The sequence below is a fragment of the Schistocerca nitens genome, chromosome 2, assembly GCF_023898315.1.
Source record: "Schistocerca nitens isolate TAMUIC-IGC-003100 chromosome 2, iqSchNite1.1, whole genome shotgun sequence".
In the NCBI taxonomy this organism is placed as follows: domain Eukaryota; kingdom Metazoa; phylum Arthropoda; class Insecta; order Orthoptera; family Acrididae; genus Schistocerca; species Schistocerca nitens.
The window spans coordinates 1,180,107,127-1,180,125,367 of record NC_064615.1 but is presented as its reverse complement, the minus strand read 5'-3'; the positions used below and the strand labels follow the sequence as shown (position 1 = coordinate 1,180,125,367).

Sequence of the window (18,241 nt, the reverse complement as noted above, 5' to 3'; positions counted from 1 at the left end):
TCTTGCATATGCAAAGCTTCTTCCAGTTATGTCTCCTAATAGAAAACGTCTGTTCAACATGAGACTCGCTTGGGACTACAATAGAAAAATAAGAAAATGGCAAATGGATGTAATTCATTAGCTACACTGTTCAAAACAGTTAGAGGACCCCGTGTATCAACGTCCTGTATGTTAAATCTATTTTGATACAGGCTGTGCCCGTGGTCTTGTTGCATGGCTTGAGACCTTCGCTTTAAATGTAGACAACAATTAAAATCATTCGCCATCTGCTTGTGTTTTGCATTACAGCATCAGGTGACCAATCAGGAGGAAGTGAGTACCGGTGTCCCAGTATTTTCTAGTGAGGTCGTTTGTGGACGTTGTAGTCAATGCGACGTCTTTGTGCAGTGCAAGTTGCAAGTGGGGTCTTTTTTTCACAAAAAAAAAGATGGACTTTCGGTCGCGTTGCTGAGGATTCCAGTGCCTCTCCAAGCGTCAGGTTGTGGACAAGCCACAGGGAGACAATTCAGTACACAAGGCGAGTTCAAAAAATGATCAAATGTGTGTGAAATCTTATGAGACTTAACTGCTAAGGTCATCAGTCCCTAAGCTTACACACTACTTAACCTAAATTATCCTAAGGACAAACACACACATCCATGCCCGAGGGAGGACTCGAACCTCCGCCGGGACCAGCCGCACAGTCCATGACTGCAGCGTCTTAGACCTCTCGGCACAAGGCGAGTAGAGTAGGTCTTCGAGGCATTACAATCCCATGAGAAGACCGGTGTACGGTTATCTTCGCGTTGCGGCGTCGTATGGGAACCGCCTGAGCACCGTAAGAAGGCCTCAGAAGGACCAATGCAGCTGCTGTGTCCGATCAGAGTGTAATGAACAGGTTACGAGAGAGGACCTTACGATCCAGACGTCCTGTTCGAGTACCTACTCGACATCTTCCAGCTCGGATTCAGTTCTGCTGTTATCATAACAACTCACAACTTCGTGGTTGGCGAAACTTGGTGGTGAGCAGTACCTGCAGATTTCCGTGGTTGTGTGATGTTGCGGGGAGGCTTCAATATTGGCAGCCATACGGATCTTGTCGTTGTCCACGGTCGCCTTATCGCGCCTTACCGCCTGGCAGTACGTCGAACACTTACCTTGCCGTTGGACTACATGGTAGCTGCTGCATACAGTGGTGGTCCTGAATTCCTTCTAAAGCAACGGCCTGTGTGGCGGGCTTTAGTAGGGATGTCTCGCGAAACCTCGACGTTGACGTAATGCACACCCGGTGGTGAGTCCTGACCTAAGCCCCATCGTGCATACGTGGAATATGCTTGACAGACGTTTTCGTGGTCGCCCTGTTCAACCACAGACTCTTCAAGAACTCTCATCGGCTCTCATTAAAGAACGGGAAAGGGAACCACAGGGTGCCCCTGCAGACTGATACGGAGCTTGCCATGTAGGTGTCAGACAGTGATAAACGCTCATGTGGGGCAAACACGTTTCTCAAGCTCTCAAAGTACAATGAAAAACGCCCAGGATGACGGGATGAATGTTTCCTCTCTGTTTTCGACGCCTGTCGGACATTTCAGTTCTTTTTATGCAATCGATCGAGGATGTACGATGTCTAGCTGTGTACTTAATTTGTGAAACATTAAGGTATAATTTGGTAACATAACCAGGCCCCAATTGTTGTTCAGTGGAGTATGGCAGACGCCCAAAGACATGTTTCCCTAATACATAATCCGCAAGCAGAGGGCACCCTGTCCCACAGGTAGAAGCATGTTATTTGTACTATCATCGTTCTGCAGTCTGTCGGAGTTTCCGGTGGAGTTCCTCAATAGTGTTTCCAGAAAAGATCTTCTTCTTCCCTTCAGAGCCTCCCATTCGAGTTCACAGTGCATTTTTGTAATAATCGCGTACTGATCTAACCTACCGATAACAAATCTAGCAGCACGTCTCTGAATTGCTTCGCTATCTTTCTTTAAACCGATCTGATGGGGATGCCAAAGACCCTAGAAGTAGTCAAGAATGGGTCGCACAGGTAAGTGCACTGTAGGCTGTTTCTTTTATTGTTGTGCTCTACTCTCTTGGAACAGTCTCAATAAACTGAAGTCAACCATTTGCCTTCCCTAGAGTCGACCGACTTAATAATGTCAGAGTTCCACAGTGATGTACTGCGCTTGGTTTAATGCCCGCGCCGGTGGTTGGTCGCTGCAACCGGCGACTAACTGATGGCTCTGACCATGCTCGGGTACTGTGTTGTCACGTACTGCATGGTAATAGCTTGGCAGTGCTTCTCATACAATTGAATGACAAGTATAATTAACAAATTACAGTACATAAAAATATACGTAACCCTTCTGTGTCTTTAATTATAAACACGTCTGTGCTAGAGATGGCGCGAATACGACTGGAAATTCTCTCTTACCTTGAAATATCACACTTGAACTGCTGTGAACAAAGGTGTCCGTTAATTTTCTTTACTGATATCATTTTAAAGGGGAAGGCGAAAATTGTTTCATGATGTCGTCAAAGGGGTTCGTCTTCCCAAATGACGAGGAACTTGGACCTAGGGGTGTATCCAGTAGTTGGGAAGACACAGTGGTCTCTTGCCTGTGGTCGTATCTCTGTTTGGGGCCGTGAGGTCGGCTGTTCACTGCAAAAGTGTCACGAAACCTTTCATTAGGACAGTCATAGTACTCACACTTCACAGTATCTGGTGTATCTTTTTTGTATTTTCATTACTACTGTTTTTATTTTATTTTTGGTTGCTTCCTTGACTGATAGTTTTATTAACGAGGCAATTATTTTTAAGTCGGCCCGTAGGGAGGCGTTCGTTGCTTGTTTTACTGACCTTTTCTACGTCTGGTGCGTCAAAGTTGGCAAGACTTCTTCTCAGTAGCTTTATAAAGGGTGTCCCATAAAGAATGTAGGCCTACTTTCGAAATTCCGTCATTTTTGTTCTAGTAAGTTGGCAGCCCTGAGCGTTGCACAGGTTTCATCTGTTTTCTTTGTGGTTAATAAAGAAGCGCTACACGACGGAACAAAGCGTTGTCATAGTGAAAAAGTATTACAACAGTGCAGAATGTTCTGCATAGATCCTTTGCAAACTCTGTGAAATATCTGATCAATGTAATGTACCTAACAATTCAACTGTGAAGAGACTGTTTTCTATACTTGAGAACACCACTTCGATTGTGAACATTAGCCACGTGTTAATCGCTCCGAGGAAAAAAATCGCCGTTGAGTGTGACGATGTTGCTCAAAATCTGGTGAAATCTGTTTGTAGACGTTCTAAACAACTGGATATTCCAAGAAGAAGCATGTACTGATTTGTGAAAGAAAATATGCGCCTTTGGGGCTATAAAGACCAACTGAGACGAGCACTGAAGGCAAACAACCCACGAAAAGCGCAAAACTTTATACACTCAGTGCTTGCGAAACAGAGAGCGAACAACAATTTCATCAAGAAAATGATGTTCACTGAAGAGGCGTACTTTCAGTTGAATGGTTTTGTGGGCAAAGAAAATTGTGGTATTTGGGATAGAGAAAACTCTCTTGTAATTAAGTAGAAGCCATTACATTGGTAACTGGTGTATAATTTGAGTTGAGGGCGTAGCTGGACCGAACTTCTTCGAATATGACGCCGAAAACGCATTAACTGTATACCGCGAACACTACAGCAATATGTCTTAACATCTGTTTTTAAGATCTGAGCTAGGTCATGTGAATGCTTGAAGAGGTTTGGTTTCAGCAATATGGCGTAACCTCATAAAAATGTGTGGTGTCACCGCTCGACACCACACTTGCTAGGTGGTAACTTAAATCGGCCGCGGTCCTGTAGTACATGTCGGACCCGCGTGTCGCCACTGTGTAATCGCAAACCTAGCGCCACCACATGGCAGGTCACAAGACACGGAATAGACCTCGCCCAGTTGTACGGACTACATAGCTTGCGACCAGACGTACGAAGCTTTCCTCTCATTTGCCGAGAGACAGATAGAATAGCCTTCAGCTTAGTCCATAGCTACTACCTAGCAAGGCGCCATTGTATCAGTGCTTATAGCGTACTAATATTCAAGAGAGATGTATTCCAACAAGAGAATAAAGATAAGTATTAAAACGATACGTACTTTTCTTCTTATTCATTAATAAGTCTCATGTTCCAGAACTTCAAGCCCGTCTGCGTTAGTTTAGCGTGCACCTAGCTACCTCATTGTGTCTATGCTGTATGAAATAGACACAACAAAATGGATTGCAAAAATGGGCTTTTTACGAGAGAGTTTCCCTGGCCGGGCGGTTTCCAGTAACGAGGACGTGAATTGACTGCCCAGGTCTTGTGATTTGGCACCATGTGAATTCTTTCTGTGGGGGTATTTGAATTCTTTTGTATACGACAATGAAGTACGATCACTTACAGAGCTCGAGTGGAGCTCCAGCATGTAATTTCAGAACTAGAGGTTCACACATGCCGAAAAGTTAGGGAAAATTTTGTCGAAAGAACGAGAGTGTGACTGTATAGTCGTGGACGGCATTTGAGTAATTTATTACGTATATGATCGTAGATAGGATACATCGCAGTTAAGTAAATTACTTAAGTTGATAAATAAATTTGTATGTTACTAGGCATTCAGAAGTTGATTTCTTTGTGGGACACTTGTTATATCAGTCTGCGCATTTATTGTTGTTTGTTGGTCTCTCTGCGGCATATGGAGCCTCCTGGTTGGGTTGTTCGTTTATTCGGATTTCTCTGTGTAAATAAAGACTTTTGTAGTTTGTGTCGTTCACTTTCCTAATTCAGCTTTGTCAGCAGCACTACGGTTCTTTCCGACGGTAGTGGCGATGACGGCACGTCCTGTCCATGAGGCAGGTCCGCCACTGCCCACACTCAACAGTAATCGGTCCTCCCAGTCTTCAGACAACCTTTTCGTAGCCGCGTTTGATGCATTTCTCTTGATGTCAATTAGCAGATTTTTTTTTTTATTTCTCTGTTCCTCTTCATAGTCATCATTCCTCGTAGAGTATTCTGTACTATGTAGTCTATTCTCTATCAGTGCCCTAGCCTAGTTTTTCCTCCTCTTTGTTTCCAGTAATCGTCTTCCCTGTGGAAAACAAACTCACGCCCTATTATATCCATAATTTCACACCTTCCATTCTTGTCTAGAGCCTCATCTCAAAATCCTCTAAATATTTTCTCCTCTGCGTGGCATGGTCCATGTTGGGGTACAGTTACAGGTCAGCACATCACACAAACCGCTTCCCTAGTCTTTTACTTAACTGTTTATTTAGTAATCCGCACAAAATACTCCTCCTTCTTTAAAACATTTATTTTGCAATCGCTGTCCTTTCTTGATAGAGTTCTGGTTATTTTCCATCGTAGATAGGTGAAGTTAACAACTTGTTCCACTAACTCATCAAAGATTTTCGCTTTTTCATCTTCCTTGCTTACCTTCTAAAAGTCAATTTATTTTCAGTACACTTTCCTCACATGTTGTTACTTGCGTTATGATTGTCACTTAGTACTACCACGTAATCAGCATGTTTTATGCGTTATACTATCCTTCCGCCTATTATCAAACGACTATTGTTTGAAAATATATATCAAACAAGGTAGGCGAAAGACAATACCCTTGCCTACCGTACTAATGACTCTAATTATGTATTTAGTTATTTTGTTCTTCCGTCTTTCAACACCCGAGGTGTGAAAAGTCATTTTACAAGATAAAAATTAAAATATATTTTCTGACTAAAGGAAGCACTACCTTTAGACGTGTAATCATTTTCATAAGCTTGCGATTGTAGCAATTGTGCATGCTGTGAAATACATTTACATAATAAGATTCGAAGCGGTGTTCGATGTGGTCAATGGAAGAATTAAAATAATGAGGATAGATGTGATATAATCTGAACAGTGCGGAGTTTATTAGCAGACGACATTACAGACTTGCAGTGAACGAATCTCTAGCAGGCATCATTTCCTGCACCCACATCAGTTTCTACTCAGCACTTGTCACTGCGAAGCTGAAGTTTAATTCGTCAACACTTGTGTATGGAAGGGTCTTGGTTTTAGATCCGAAATTAGCAAGATTATAATCTCTCACGCCGATAATAAATGTCGAAGTGGTATGGTGTTACAGTACGATCTACACTCTAAGAAAAAAATGACTTACCACGAAGGAATTCTCGAAATTGCACAGAAATCCGTATATCTGATGTACATGTACAGACAAACAAATGTTTAATATTTCAGAAAAATTGGATGATTTGTTCAAGAGAAAGAGCCTCACAAACTGAACAAGTAAATAACGCGTCGGTCCACCCCTGTTCCTTATACAAGCGGTTATTCGGCTTGGCACTGGTTGATAAAATTGTCGAATATCGTCATGAGGGATGTCGTGCCAAACTCTGTCCGAAAGACGCGTTGGATCGTCAAAATCACGAGCTGGTCGAAGGGCCCTGTCCCTAACGTTCCAAACGTTTTCAATTGCGGAGGGATCTGACGAGCTTGCTAGCCAAGGGAGGGTTTCGCAAACACGAAAATAAGCGGCAGAAACTATCGTCATGTGTAGGGGAGCATTATCTTGTTGGAATGCAAGCCGAACATGGTTTGCCATGAAGGGAAACGCAACAGAGCGTAGGATACCGTCGACGTACCATTGTGCTGTAAGGGTGCCACAGACGACAACCAAAGGGGTCTGCTATGAAATATAATGGCACCCAAGACCGTCACTCCTGGTTGTTGGGTCGTATGGCGGGCAACAATCAGGTTCGTATCCCGCTGCTGTCCAGGGCGCCTCCAGATTCTGGGCCGAAGAGGTGTCTGGGAACAGCCTTGGGATACCAGCCTGACTGTTGCCCGCCATACGACCCAACAACCAGCAGTGATGCTTCGGGATGCTACTTTATTATGTAGCAGAGCCCCTTTGGTTGACGTCCCTGGCACCGTTGCAGCACAGTAATATGTCGACGATATTCTATGCCCCGTTTTGTTGCCTTTTATGACAAGCCCTCCCGGGCTTACATTTCAGCAAGGTAATGCCCACCAACATGGTGAGAGCTCCTACTGTTTATCTCTGTGCTGCCAAACGCTACCCTGTGCAACAAAGTCACCGTAGGTGCAACCATAATGGAGAGTCATGTGTTGGGAGGTGAGACAAATATGTGGCTCCTGAAAAGGGGTAGCAGCAACATTAAAGAAATGGCAGCCCTCAGTCGCAAAAAAGAAGTCTTTTGACCTAGGTTTCGGCACTGCTAAGAGCACCTTCATCAGAAGTAAAGCTCTCAAACTGGGCTATAACAAAATTACAAAATCACAGGAAAATTTTTTTAAGTACTAACTAGTAGTACAAAAAAGAAACATTACTTATATGTCATGTATAAAATTAAATATCAAGCAATAAAGCTGAAGTCCAAAATTTATAAAACAGTACACGGAAGTCGAGCCGCTATGTGCTGCTTACCCGTGTCGAGCTACTGTAGCGTCAGACTGAGGCGCACGCGTTAGCAATTGCAGGCAGGTGAACATTACACCAAGAGTGCCATCTAGTAGCCGCAAATACAAACAGGTTACTTAACATTCAAAATACAGACAGTTGAATGTTATGATGAGTATTATTTAGTACATCAAATAAAAGGCAATTATACACTTCGTCTTGATCCACCTTACGATGTCCACGAGTCCACAGTATGAAAGGAATCGTACAATACATGTGGTATTATGAATTTTTTTCTTAAAAAGGATGAGAAATTTAGTTATGGTGCTGGATAGCCTACCATGGCTATAGTTTGCTGTGGAGGTGTTGAAAGTGTAGGTGGCCTTGAAAGTTTTAACAATTGTGACATCAGTACTTATATTAGTTTTAATGTTGGTGAAGTTTTTAATAAGGACATAGACACATCTTATTCTTACTGTGTGATGCCTTTTGTATCGACGAATGTGGATGTTGTAAGGCGGGCCAAGGTGATTGATAACACTGAAATCAATACTGGGACCAATACGAAAAATAAGGTGAAGGTAAAAGGCATTACGTCCCTTGCTGTCCTTGATGGTCCCTCTGTTTTTCTAGGTGGTTTATTGAAATTTTCCTTTATAAAGGACGATAAATTTAGTCATATTACTGGATGGTTTTCCTTATAACAATGAGCCTGTGCCTGAACCTATAAATTATATCTACTAACATAATTTCCTTTCAACTCATTCACCTCAGTTCTTACTTTCTTGCAAATCAATCATCTAAATGTAAACATAATGAAAAAGTAAATATGTAGGGAAATGACCATTTTTCCTCTGTAGTTTTCACCGTGTACGACTTCCTCTAGCAGCATGGACGTTGTTCCCCGATAGCTTACCAATGCCTTTTTCTTATCAGCATTTTCCACATATTCCTTTCCTTAACGATTCACCACAGGATATCCTCATTTCTTATCATTCTAATTAAGTTTCGGAATCCTTTTGCAACACCACCTCTCATACGCGTCGATTCCTTTCTCTTCCGGCTTTCCCGCAATCTACGATTCACTTCTGTAGAGCGCTCTGCTCCAGAAGCACGTTCTCAGAAGTTTTTTCCTCAAATTATGTGTTGTATTTGATACTATATTAGTTTCCAAAGCTTAAGGACGAATGTACCTTTCGCATTGTGTGACTGCAGGTACAATTCCTACATGCAATTTGATCTTACAGAGAAAGAACTGCTACGTTATTGTACAAAAGGCTAGTGAAGGAAACACGCAGTGAGACGCACAAAAATGATACTTTTATTCAAAGTCCCCCCCCATGAACCATGGACCTTGCCGTTGGTGGGGAGGCTTGCGTGCCTCAGCGATACAGATGGCCATACCGTAGGTGCAACCACAACGGAGGGGCATCTGTTGAGAGGCCAGACAAACATGTGGTTCCTGAAGAGGGGCAGCAGCCTTTTCAGTAGTTGCAGGGGCAACAGTCTGGATGATTGACTGATCTGGCCTTGTAACATTAACCAAAACGGCCTTGCTGTGCTGGTAATGCGAACGGCTGAAAGCAAGGGGAAACTACAGCCGTAATTTTTCCCGAGGACATGCAGCTCTACTGTATGATTAAATGATGATGGCGTCCTCTTGGGTAAAATATTCCGGAGGTAAAATAGTCCCCCATTCGGATCTCCGGGCGGGGACTACTCAAGAGGACGTCGTTATCAGGAGAAAGAAAACTGGCGTTCTACGGATCGGAGCGTGGAATGTCAGATCACTTAATCGGGCAGGTAGGTTAGAAAATTTAAAAAGGGAAATGGATAGGTTAAAGTTAGATATAGTGGGAATTAGTGAAGTTCGGTGGCAGGAGGAACAAGACTTTTGGTCAGGTGATTACAGGGTTATAAATACAAAATCAAATAGGGGTAATGCAGGAGTAGGTTTAATAATGAATAAAAAAATAGGAGTGCGGGTTAGCTACTACAAACAGCATAGTGAACGCATTATTGTGGCCAAGATAGACACGAAGCCCATGCCTACTACAGTAGTACAAGTTTATATGCCAACTAGCTCTGCAGATGATGAAGAAATAGATGAAATGTATGACGAGATAAAAGAAATTATTCAGGTAGTGAAGGGAGACGAAAATTTAATAGTCATGGGCGACTGGAATTCGTCAGTAGGAAAAGGGAGAGAAGGAAACATAGTAGGTGAATATGGATTGGGGGGAAGGAATGAAAGAGGAAGCCGCCTTGTAGAATTTTGCACAGAGCATAACTTAATCATAGCTAACACTTGGTTCAAGAATCATGAAAGGAGGCTGTATACATGGAAGAAGCCTGGAGATACTGACAGGTTTCAGATAGATTATATAATGGTAAGACAGAGATTTAGGAACCAGGTTTTAAATTGTAAGACATTTCCAGGGGCAGATGTGGATTCTGACCACAATCTATTGGTTATGAACTGCAGATTGAAACTGAAGAAACTGCAAAAAAGTGGGAATTTAAGGAGATGGGATCTGGATAAACTGAAAGAACCAGAGGTTGTAGAGAGTTTCAGGGAGAGCATAAGGGAACAACTGACAGGAATGGGGGAAAGAAATACAGTAGAAGAAGAATGGTTAGCTCTGAGGGATGAAGTGGTGAAGGCAGCAGACGATCAAGTAGGTAAAAAGACGAGGGCTAATAGAAATCCTTGGGTAACAGAAGAAATATTGAATTTAATTGATGAAAGGAGAAAATATAAAAATGCAGTAAATGAAGCAGGCAAAAAGGAATACAAACGTCTCAAAAATGAAATCGACAGGAAGTGCAAAATGGCTAAGCAGGGATGGCTAGAGGACAAATGTAAGGATGTAGAGGCTTGTCTCACTAGGGGTAAGATAGATACTGCCTACAGGAAAATTAAAGAGACCTTTGGAGAGAAGAGAACCACTTGTATGAATATCAAGAGCTCAGATGGAAACCCAGTTCTAGGCAAAGAAGGGAAGGCAGAAAGGTGGAAGGAGTATATAGAGGGTTTATACAAGGGAGATGTACTTGAGGAAAATATTATGGAAATGGAAGAGGATGTAAATGAAGATGAAATGGGAGATAAGATACTGCGTGAAGAGTTTGACAGAGCACTGAAAGACCTGAGTCGAAACAAGGCTCCGGGAGTAGACAACATTCCATTAGAACTACTGATGGCCTCGGGAGAGCCAGTCCTGACAAAACTCTACCATCTGGTGAGCAAGATGTATGAGACAGGCGAAATACCCTCAGACTTCAAGAAGAATATAATAATTCCAATCCCAAAGAAAGCAGGTGTTGACAGATGTGAAAATTACCGAACTATCAGTTTAATAAGTCACAGCTGCAAAATACTAACGCGAATTCTTTACAGACGAATGGAAAAACTGGTAGAAGCCGACCTCGGGGATGATCAGTTTGGATTCCGTAGAAATGTTGGAACACGCGAGGCAATACTGACCTTACGACTTATCTTGGAAGAAAGATTAAGAAAAGGCAAACCTACGTTTCTAGCATTTGTAGACTTAGAGAAAGCTTTCGACAATGTTGACTGGAATACTCTCTTTCAAATTCTGAAGGTGGCAGGGGTAAAATACAGGGAACGAAAGGCTATTTACAATTTGTACAGAAACCAGATGGCAGTTATTAGAGTCGAGGGGCATGAAAGGGAAGCAGTGGTTGGGAAGGGAGTGAGACAGGGTTGTAGCCTCTCCCCGATGTTATTCAATCTGTATATTGAGCAAGCAGTAAAGGAAACAAAAGAAAAATTCGGAGTAGGTATTAAAATTCATGGAGAAGAAGTAAAAACTTTGAGGTTCGCCGATGACATTGTAATTCTGTCAGAGACAGCAAAGGACTTGGAAGAGCAGTTGAACGGAATGGACAGTGTCTTGAAAGGAGGATATAAGATGAACATCAACAAAAGCAAAACGAGGATAATGGAATGTAGTCAAATTAAGTCGGGTGATGCTGAGGGAATTAGATTAGGAAATGAGACACTTAAAGTAGTAAAGGAGTTTTGCTATTTAGGGAGTAAAATAACCGATGATGGTAGAAGTAGAGAGGATATAAAATGTAGACTGGCAATGGCAAGGAAAGCGTTTCTGAAGAAGAGAAATTTGTTAACATCGAGTATAGATTTAGGTGTCAGGAAGTCGTTTCTGAAAGTATTTGTATGGAGTGTAGCCATGTATGGAAGTGAAACTTGGACGATAACCAGTTTGGACAAGAATCGAATAGAAGCTTTCGAAATGTGGTGCTACAGAAGAATGCTGAGGATAAGGTGGGTAGATCACGTAACTAATGAGGAGGTATTGAATAGGATTGGGGAGAAGAGAAGTTTGTGGCACAACTTGACTAGAAGAAGGGATCGGTTGGTAGGACATGTTTTGAGGCATCAAGGGATCACAAATTTAGCATTGGAGGGCAGCGTGGAGGGTAAAAATCGTAGAGGGAGACCAAGAGATCAATACACTAAGCAGATTCAGAAGGATGTAGGTTGCAGTAGGTACTGGGAGATGAAGAAGCTTGCACAGGATAGAGTAGCATGGAGAGCTGCATCAAACCAGTCTCAGGACTGAAGACCACAACAACAACATATTCAAAGTCAGGCTCTCGATGCAATTTAAGACGGGGGAACGGGAAGGTCAGTTCATTCGCTGAATATCGCCTTTTTCCAAGAAAAGTGGCCTGATGCGAGCAGGACTAGCGACTGAGGATTTCGTAGGAACTTATATATATAATCCATCCTGGGAATGGATAAACTCAACGATATTTGCCTATTATCGACATCGAAGATACTGGTCCCGCAAATTCCAATAGCTTACCAACATCTGTACAGTTGTTCCTCACTCAGACTAGCCCGGACATACTAAAAGAAGCGACCAGGGGACTTCAGTTTATATATGTAGACAGAGAGTTTATGTAGTAAAACAGTTTTTATTTACTTGCTAAAACATTTTATGCTTGCTTGCAGTTATATTTGTCTATTACGCTTTTTAAGGGTGATGAATACAATGTATGGTCTAGTGGCAGAATATATTTGATATGAGATATGGTTACAGTTTCACGAATTTCAATGTTTTTACTTTACTTGCAGTGCGAAACCTTGCCTTTCGTCGAATTTCATAATTCTACGTCATCGGAAAGTACCCTATAGGTTTCGATGAGTCAGTTAGCGAGTATTAAAATATGTGACATATTTACCCACGTCTTTTGATTGCATTTATGTAGAAGCTTACAATTTTTACGTCGCCAAAAGAACATAGACCATAGTATGTGGCAAAAATTTCAAATATTTAGGTCTAACTGTTCCAGAGAATACGAGTCGTATCAGATAATCAAACAGATGCATAAAAAAGAGACAAAAATATTTCCGTGTGATATAGTTGCAAATTAGCAGTTTTCGGATTTTGCCCTTTACTTGTACTGCGATATGTTTCTTCTCGCCAAATTTCATGATTCTAAGAAACAGGAAGCACCCTGTAGGTTTTGATGAGTGAGTTTTCGAGTATCAAAATATGTAACATAAATGGCCATATATTTTGACTGAAGTGGCTTAGAAGCTTTAAATTTTTGCACACGTAAGGGAAAATAGACTTCAGTACGTGACATACATTTGAAGTTGATAGGTCTACCCCCTCCTGAGAGAAAGGGTTCTTAACAGTCAGTCAGAGAGACAAACAACTAAACAATCCTATAAGGGTTTGCAGATTGAGACACGGAACGCCAGAATTAAAGTCAGAGCCAAATGTAGCCCTGAAGAGACGCACACTGGAAAGGAATACAGTGTCATACTGACCTTGACTGGGAGTCAAATATTTGGAGGTCAGTATGCCGATGCAACATTATATCTGCCGACACCGTAACGCCTGGACCACCAAAACGACCGTGTTCGGAAATACTCCCGTATGCATTAAATATCCACGCCTCTTCCCATATGACGGTACGTGTTGCACCCGGAATATTGTCGAACATGCTCGTCAAGGTGGTCAGGTGTTTCAGTGTCGGGAGGTATAATGTTGCACCGGCATACTGACCACCAAATATTTGAAACTGTATATTGTCCGGTCAGCGTGATTGTGACACTGTACTCCTTTCTTATGTGCGTCTTTTCAAGGGTGCATACGGCCCCGACTTCACTGTAGTTATTGTTGTTGTTGCGGTCTTCAGTCCTGAGACTGGTTTGATGCAGCTCTCTATGCTACTCTATCCTGTGCAAGCTGCTTCATCTCCCAGTACCTACTGCAACCTACATCCTTCTGAATCTGCTTAGTGCATTCATCTCTCGGTCTCCCTCTACGATTTTTACCCTCCACGCTGCCCTCCAATACTAAATTGGTGATCCCTTGATGCCTCAGAACATGTCCTACCAACCGATCCCTTCTTCTGGTCAAGTTGTGCCACAAACTTCTCTTCTCCCCAGTCCTATCAATACTTCCTCATTAGTTATGTGATCTACCCATCTAATCTTCAGCATTCTTCTGTAGCACCACATTTCGAAAGCTTCTATTCTCTTCTTGTCCAAACTATTTATCGTCGATGTTTCGCTTCCATACATGGCTACACTCCATACAAATACTTTCAGAAACGACTTCCTGACACTTAAATCTATACTCGATGTTAACAAATTTCTCTTCTTCAGAAACGCTTTCCTTCCCATTGCCAGTCTACATTTTATATCCTCTCTACTTCGACCATCATCAGTTATTTTGCTCCCCAAATAGTAAAACTCCTTTACTACGTTAAGTGTCTCATTTCCAAATCTAATTCCCTCAGCATCACCCAACTTAATTCGACTACATTCCATTGTCCTCGTTTTGCTTTTGTTGATGTTCATCTTATATCCTCCTTTCAAGACACTGTCCATTCCGTTCAACTGCTCTTCCAAGTCCTTTGCTGTCTCTGACAGAATTACAATGTCATCGGCGAACCTCAAAGTTTTTATTTCATCTCCATGGATTTTAATACCTACTCCAAATTTTTCTTTTGTTTCCTTTACTGCTTGCTCAATATACAGATTGAATAACATCGGGGAGAGGCTACAACCCTGTCTTACTCCCTTCCCAACCGCTGCTTCCCTTTCATGTCCCTCGACTCTTATAACTGCCATCTGGTTTCTGTACAAATTGTAAATAGCCTTTCGCTCCCTGTATTTTACCCCCGCCACCTTTAGAATTTGAAAGAGAGTATTCCAGTCAACATTGTCAAAAGCTTTCACTAAGTCTACAAATGCTAGAAACGTAGGTTTGCCTTTTCTTAATCTTTCTTCCAAGGTAAGTCGTAAGGTCAGTATTGCCTGTAGTTATTTGAATAAAAGCGTTCATTTCTGTTCGTTTGATTCTTTATTTCTTTCATTCACGTCCTGTACTGTACTATAGCAGTTGTTTATATGTAACGTCCAAGTTTCATCGAGGTATGTTACTTGGCAGTGACACGTCTTGCGAAAGTTATTATCTTCCTTAAGTTTTGCACAACAGAGTAATAGACTTATTTTGGCCTGCAACGTCGTCTTTGCCTGTACTAGATTCCTTGCCATATCATCACTGCTTCGTCCTTCATAGGCTACTCTGCTTCAAAGGTAGCAAAAGTCTTTCACTTGGTCTACTTCATGGTGCAAAATTGTCATTTTAAGTTTATCACTAAACTGTTTTCTTCTACTCCTCAGTAGTTTCCTATATCTTTAGTTTGCACTTAAACCATATTATGCGCTTATTAAATAATTCCATTCAACCGTTCCTGTAATTGTTCCTCTTTTTCGGTATGGATTGCAATGTCATCAGCGAATCTTGCCATTAATATCCTTTCTCCCAGAATTTTGATGACACTTTTAAACGTTCCTTTTGTTTTCGTCGTTGCTTCTTGGATGGTTTAACAGTAGCGGAGAGAGTCTGCAACCTTGCTTTTGCGCCGTTGTTAATCCATGTACTACTGCCTTGGTTATTATTTATTACATTTATTACATTTATTACATATTCTACATATTGTATATTATCCGTCTTTCCCAACAGCTTTACCTACTTTTCTGCTAATTTCAAATACCTTGCGCCGTTTTACGTTGTCGAACGCTGTTACTTGATCGATGAACGTGTGCCCGTAAACCTACGAGTGCGAAAGAGCTGCCAACCGTATTGTGAACTATTTAAGATGTGTGTTGTTTTGTAGGAACAGCCATGTCCCCGTTGACTCTCTACAACAGCAACCTGAGCATCCCCTGCCGCTTAGTTCGTCTCGTGGCTGGCGCTGTTGGAGTCGATCTGAAAATTGTTAATGTCAACCCGAGGGTTGATCTGAGGAAGCCTGAATGGTTGAAGGTAACAAGTCTGTGTCCAGCTACAACATGGCTATAAATTAGCTCAACTAGACAACTTGCAAAATCTTAACGGAATTTATATTATCTGGAATAATTCTCTATTTCACCATGCAGATAATGAATTAAAGTATGTAGAATGACATATCCTTGCAATTTTTTTACGCTTTTACTAAGAAAGTCATATTCTTCAAGAATTAGATTATGCTGTAATGATCTTAGTTAATTTGCATCAAATATATGTAAATGCGTTGTTGGCAGAATTAGCATTAGTTAAAGGCGTACTGACTTTACTTTTAATATCTTAAGCCGGGTACGTTTTATGGTATCGTTAATTAAAAGTGATCTTTAAAGTTTTACTCGAGGTTGTTAACTGAAACTGCACTTGTTACAGAGAAATCCACAACACACAGTTCCGGTACTGGAAGATAACGGCTTGTGGCTTACTGAAAGGTATGTGCTAAGTCTCACCTATTTCAGAGAACATATGTTATGGCATGTATGGCATGTGATTTTTCTCTTTGAAAGAGAAATAAACAAGATGCAACTACTAAAATCAATCTTATAAGCTTATGTGCGTACAAACATATGTTAAATTCAAGAAAATATGTTCGTACGGTAATATGTTCGTACTGGTAATCTTTACCTGAATATGTGTTGAGGCTCAAATGGTTCAAATGGCTCTGAGCACTATGGGACTCAACTGCTGTGGTTATCAGTCCCCTAGAACTTAGAACTACTTAAACCTAACTAACCTAAGGACATCACACACATCCATGCCCGAGGCAGGATTCGAACCTGCGACCGTAGCAGTCCCACGGTTCCGGACTGCGCGCCTAGAACCGCGAGACCACCGCGGCCGGCTACATGTGTTGAGGGATCAGCGCTATAGACGTGTTTTAAGTAACGTTCCATGATGGTTCGAAACCTTTTTGCTTGTTTAAAAAACCGTTTAGCTCCTTTCAGATTTTCTTCTGTCCGTTTTGAGCTTAGACTGAATATTAAGCAAGTACCAAAAGTAATGATAACTTACGGAGAGCAGTAAGACGGCCTTGGCTCGTGACCGCTTGTTAGTATGTTCTAGTGACATAATCAGAGTGTCTCACGTGAAGCGAGAGATAAGACTCGTCTTATCGGAGCTATTTCAGAGAGAAGAGATTCTTATTTGAACAACTGCTACCGAACTACAAAACGAACGTCAGAGTGGTGCTAATTTCGTTCATAATTTTTATAATGCTGATGAACGGGTTCCTTCTGATTACTTTTGCAGGTCCTCCGGAGTTCCATGTCTCAAAACTTTCGCTGATGTTAATGTCTTCCATTTCTTTTCTGTCATATTGTCTCAGCTTTGGAGTCGCTTAACAAGTTTTTAAGGCGAGTACGTGTTTTGTTACTACTACGTGTTTCGGTTAGTAGCCATCAGGTCAGTATAAAAACTGTATACTAGTTGCATGTCATATATAATGATATTTGAAATCACGTCGTATTTGATATGACCTGCCGCGCGGAGTGGCCGCGCGGTTTGTGGCGCCATGTCACGGATTGCGCGGCCCCTCCAGCCGCAGGTTCGAGTCCTACGTCGGGCATGGGAGTGTGTGTTGTTCTTAGCATAAGTTAGTTTAACTAGTGTGTAAGTCTAGGGACCTATGACCTCAGCAGTTTGGTCCCTTAGCAATTCACACACTTTTTGTATTCACACAGTATTTCAGAATGAGAGCAAATTTCACACATAATTTCAAACGTTTTAGGAACTTTCTCTCTCTCTCTCTCTCTCTCTCTCTCTCTCTCACATACACACACACACACACACACACACACACACACACACACACACACGCACACTTATCGCTTACTACTTTAGCCCGACTCATTTTCCTGGAAGAAACTGAATTTCTTGCGTTGGGTAGGAGATGAATTTCTACGAAGTGGTCTAGCTCTACATTCTTGGACGTTTAACCCGCTGGAGAACAGGCAGCGCAGCAGAGACATGACAAGGTTTCCGCACCCTTCCTCTTAGATATCTGGGAGAAATGCAGGCCTTACCCGTGCTATTACAAGAGAAAACCTGGTATACAATATGCTGATCGTATGCAGCTGGTTTGAACATTATATCTGGAACGTTTGATTTGTTGATGTTATTATATTACGAAATGGTTAACATGGGATACGGCCAAAGTGTTTTGATTAAATACAACCTTCTAGTAATTAGAAGAAACAATAAAAGCTTACAGAGAGACGTGCTGATAGACATTCGTTCATCAAATGTTTTAGGTGATTTTCTTTCTTTTCCTCGTCAGCCATTGAGCAAACCGGATGCAGGTAGACACCATTCCTCGAATAGCTCACTTCGTGTTATTATTATTATAATGAATACACTAATATATCAGGACGGGTGGCACAGATTGATGTAAATTGTTATTTTGAAAAGAAATAATAACACTAACGTAAAGAAACTATTCTCCGCTTCCGCGCACTCATGTCTTAGACGTTG

The 18,241-nt window shown here is 41.7% G+C and overlaps 1 protein-coding gene across 1 annotated transcript in view; it reads left to right on the top strand.

The window, feature by feature from the left end:
* The window catches only part of LOC126234821 (glutathione S-transferase 1-1-like), a 47,511-nt gene that overhangs the window by 1,279 nt on the left and 27,991 nt on the right, over positions 1 to 18,241 (top strand). Inside the window, exons 2-3 of the mRNA XM_049943567.1 lie at positions 15,606 to 15,754; positions 16,145 to 16,203. Coding sequence (XP_049799524.1) covers positions 15,614 to 15,754; positions 16,145 to 16,203 — 200 coding nt within the window. The 5' untranslated portion in view covers positions 15,606 to 15,613. The remainder of the gene's footprint in view (positions 1 to 15,605; positions 15,755 to 16,144; positions 16,204 to 18,241) is intronic.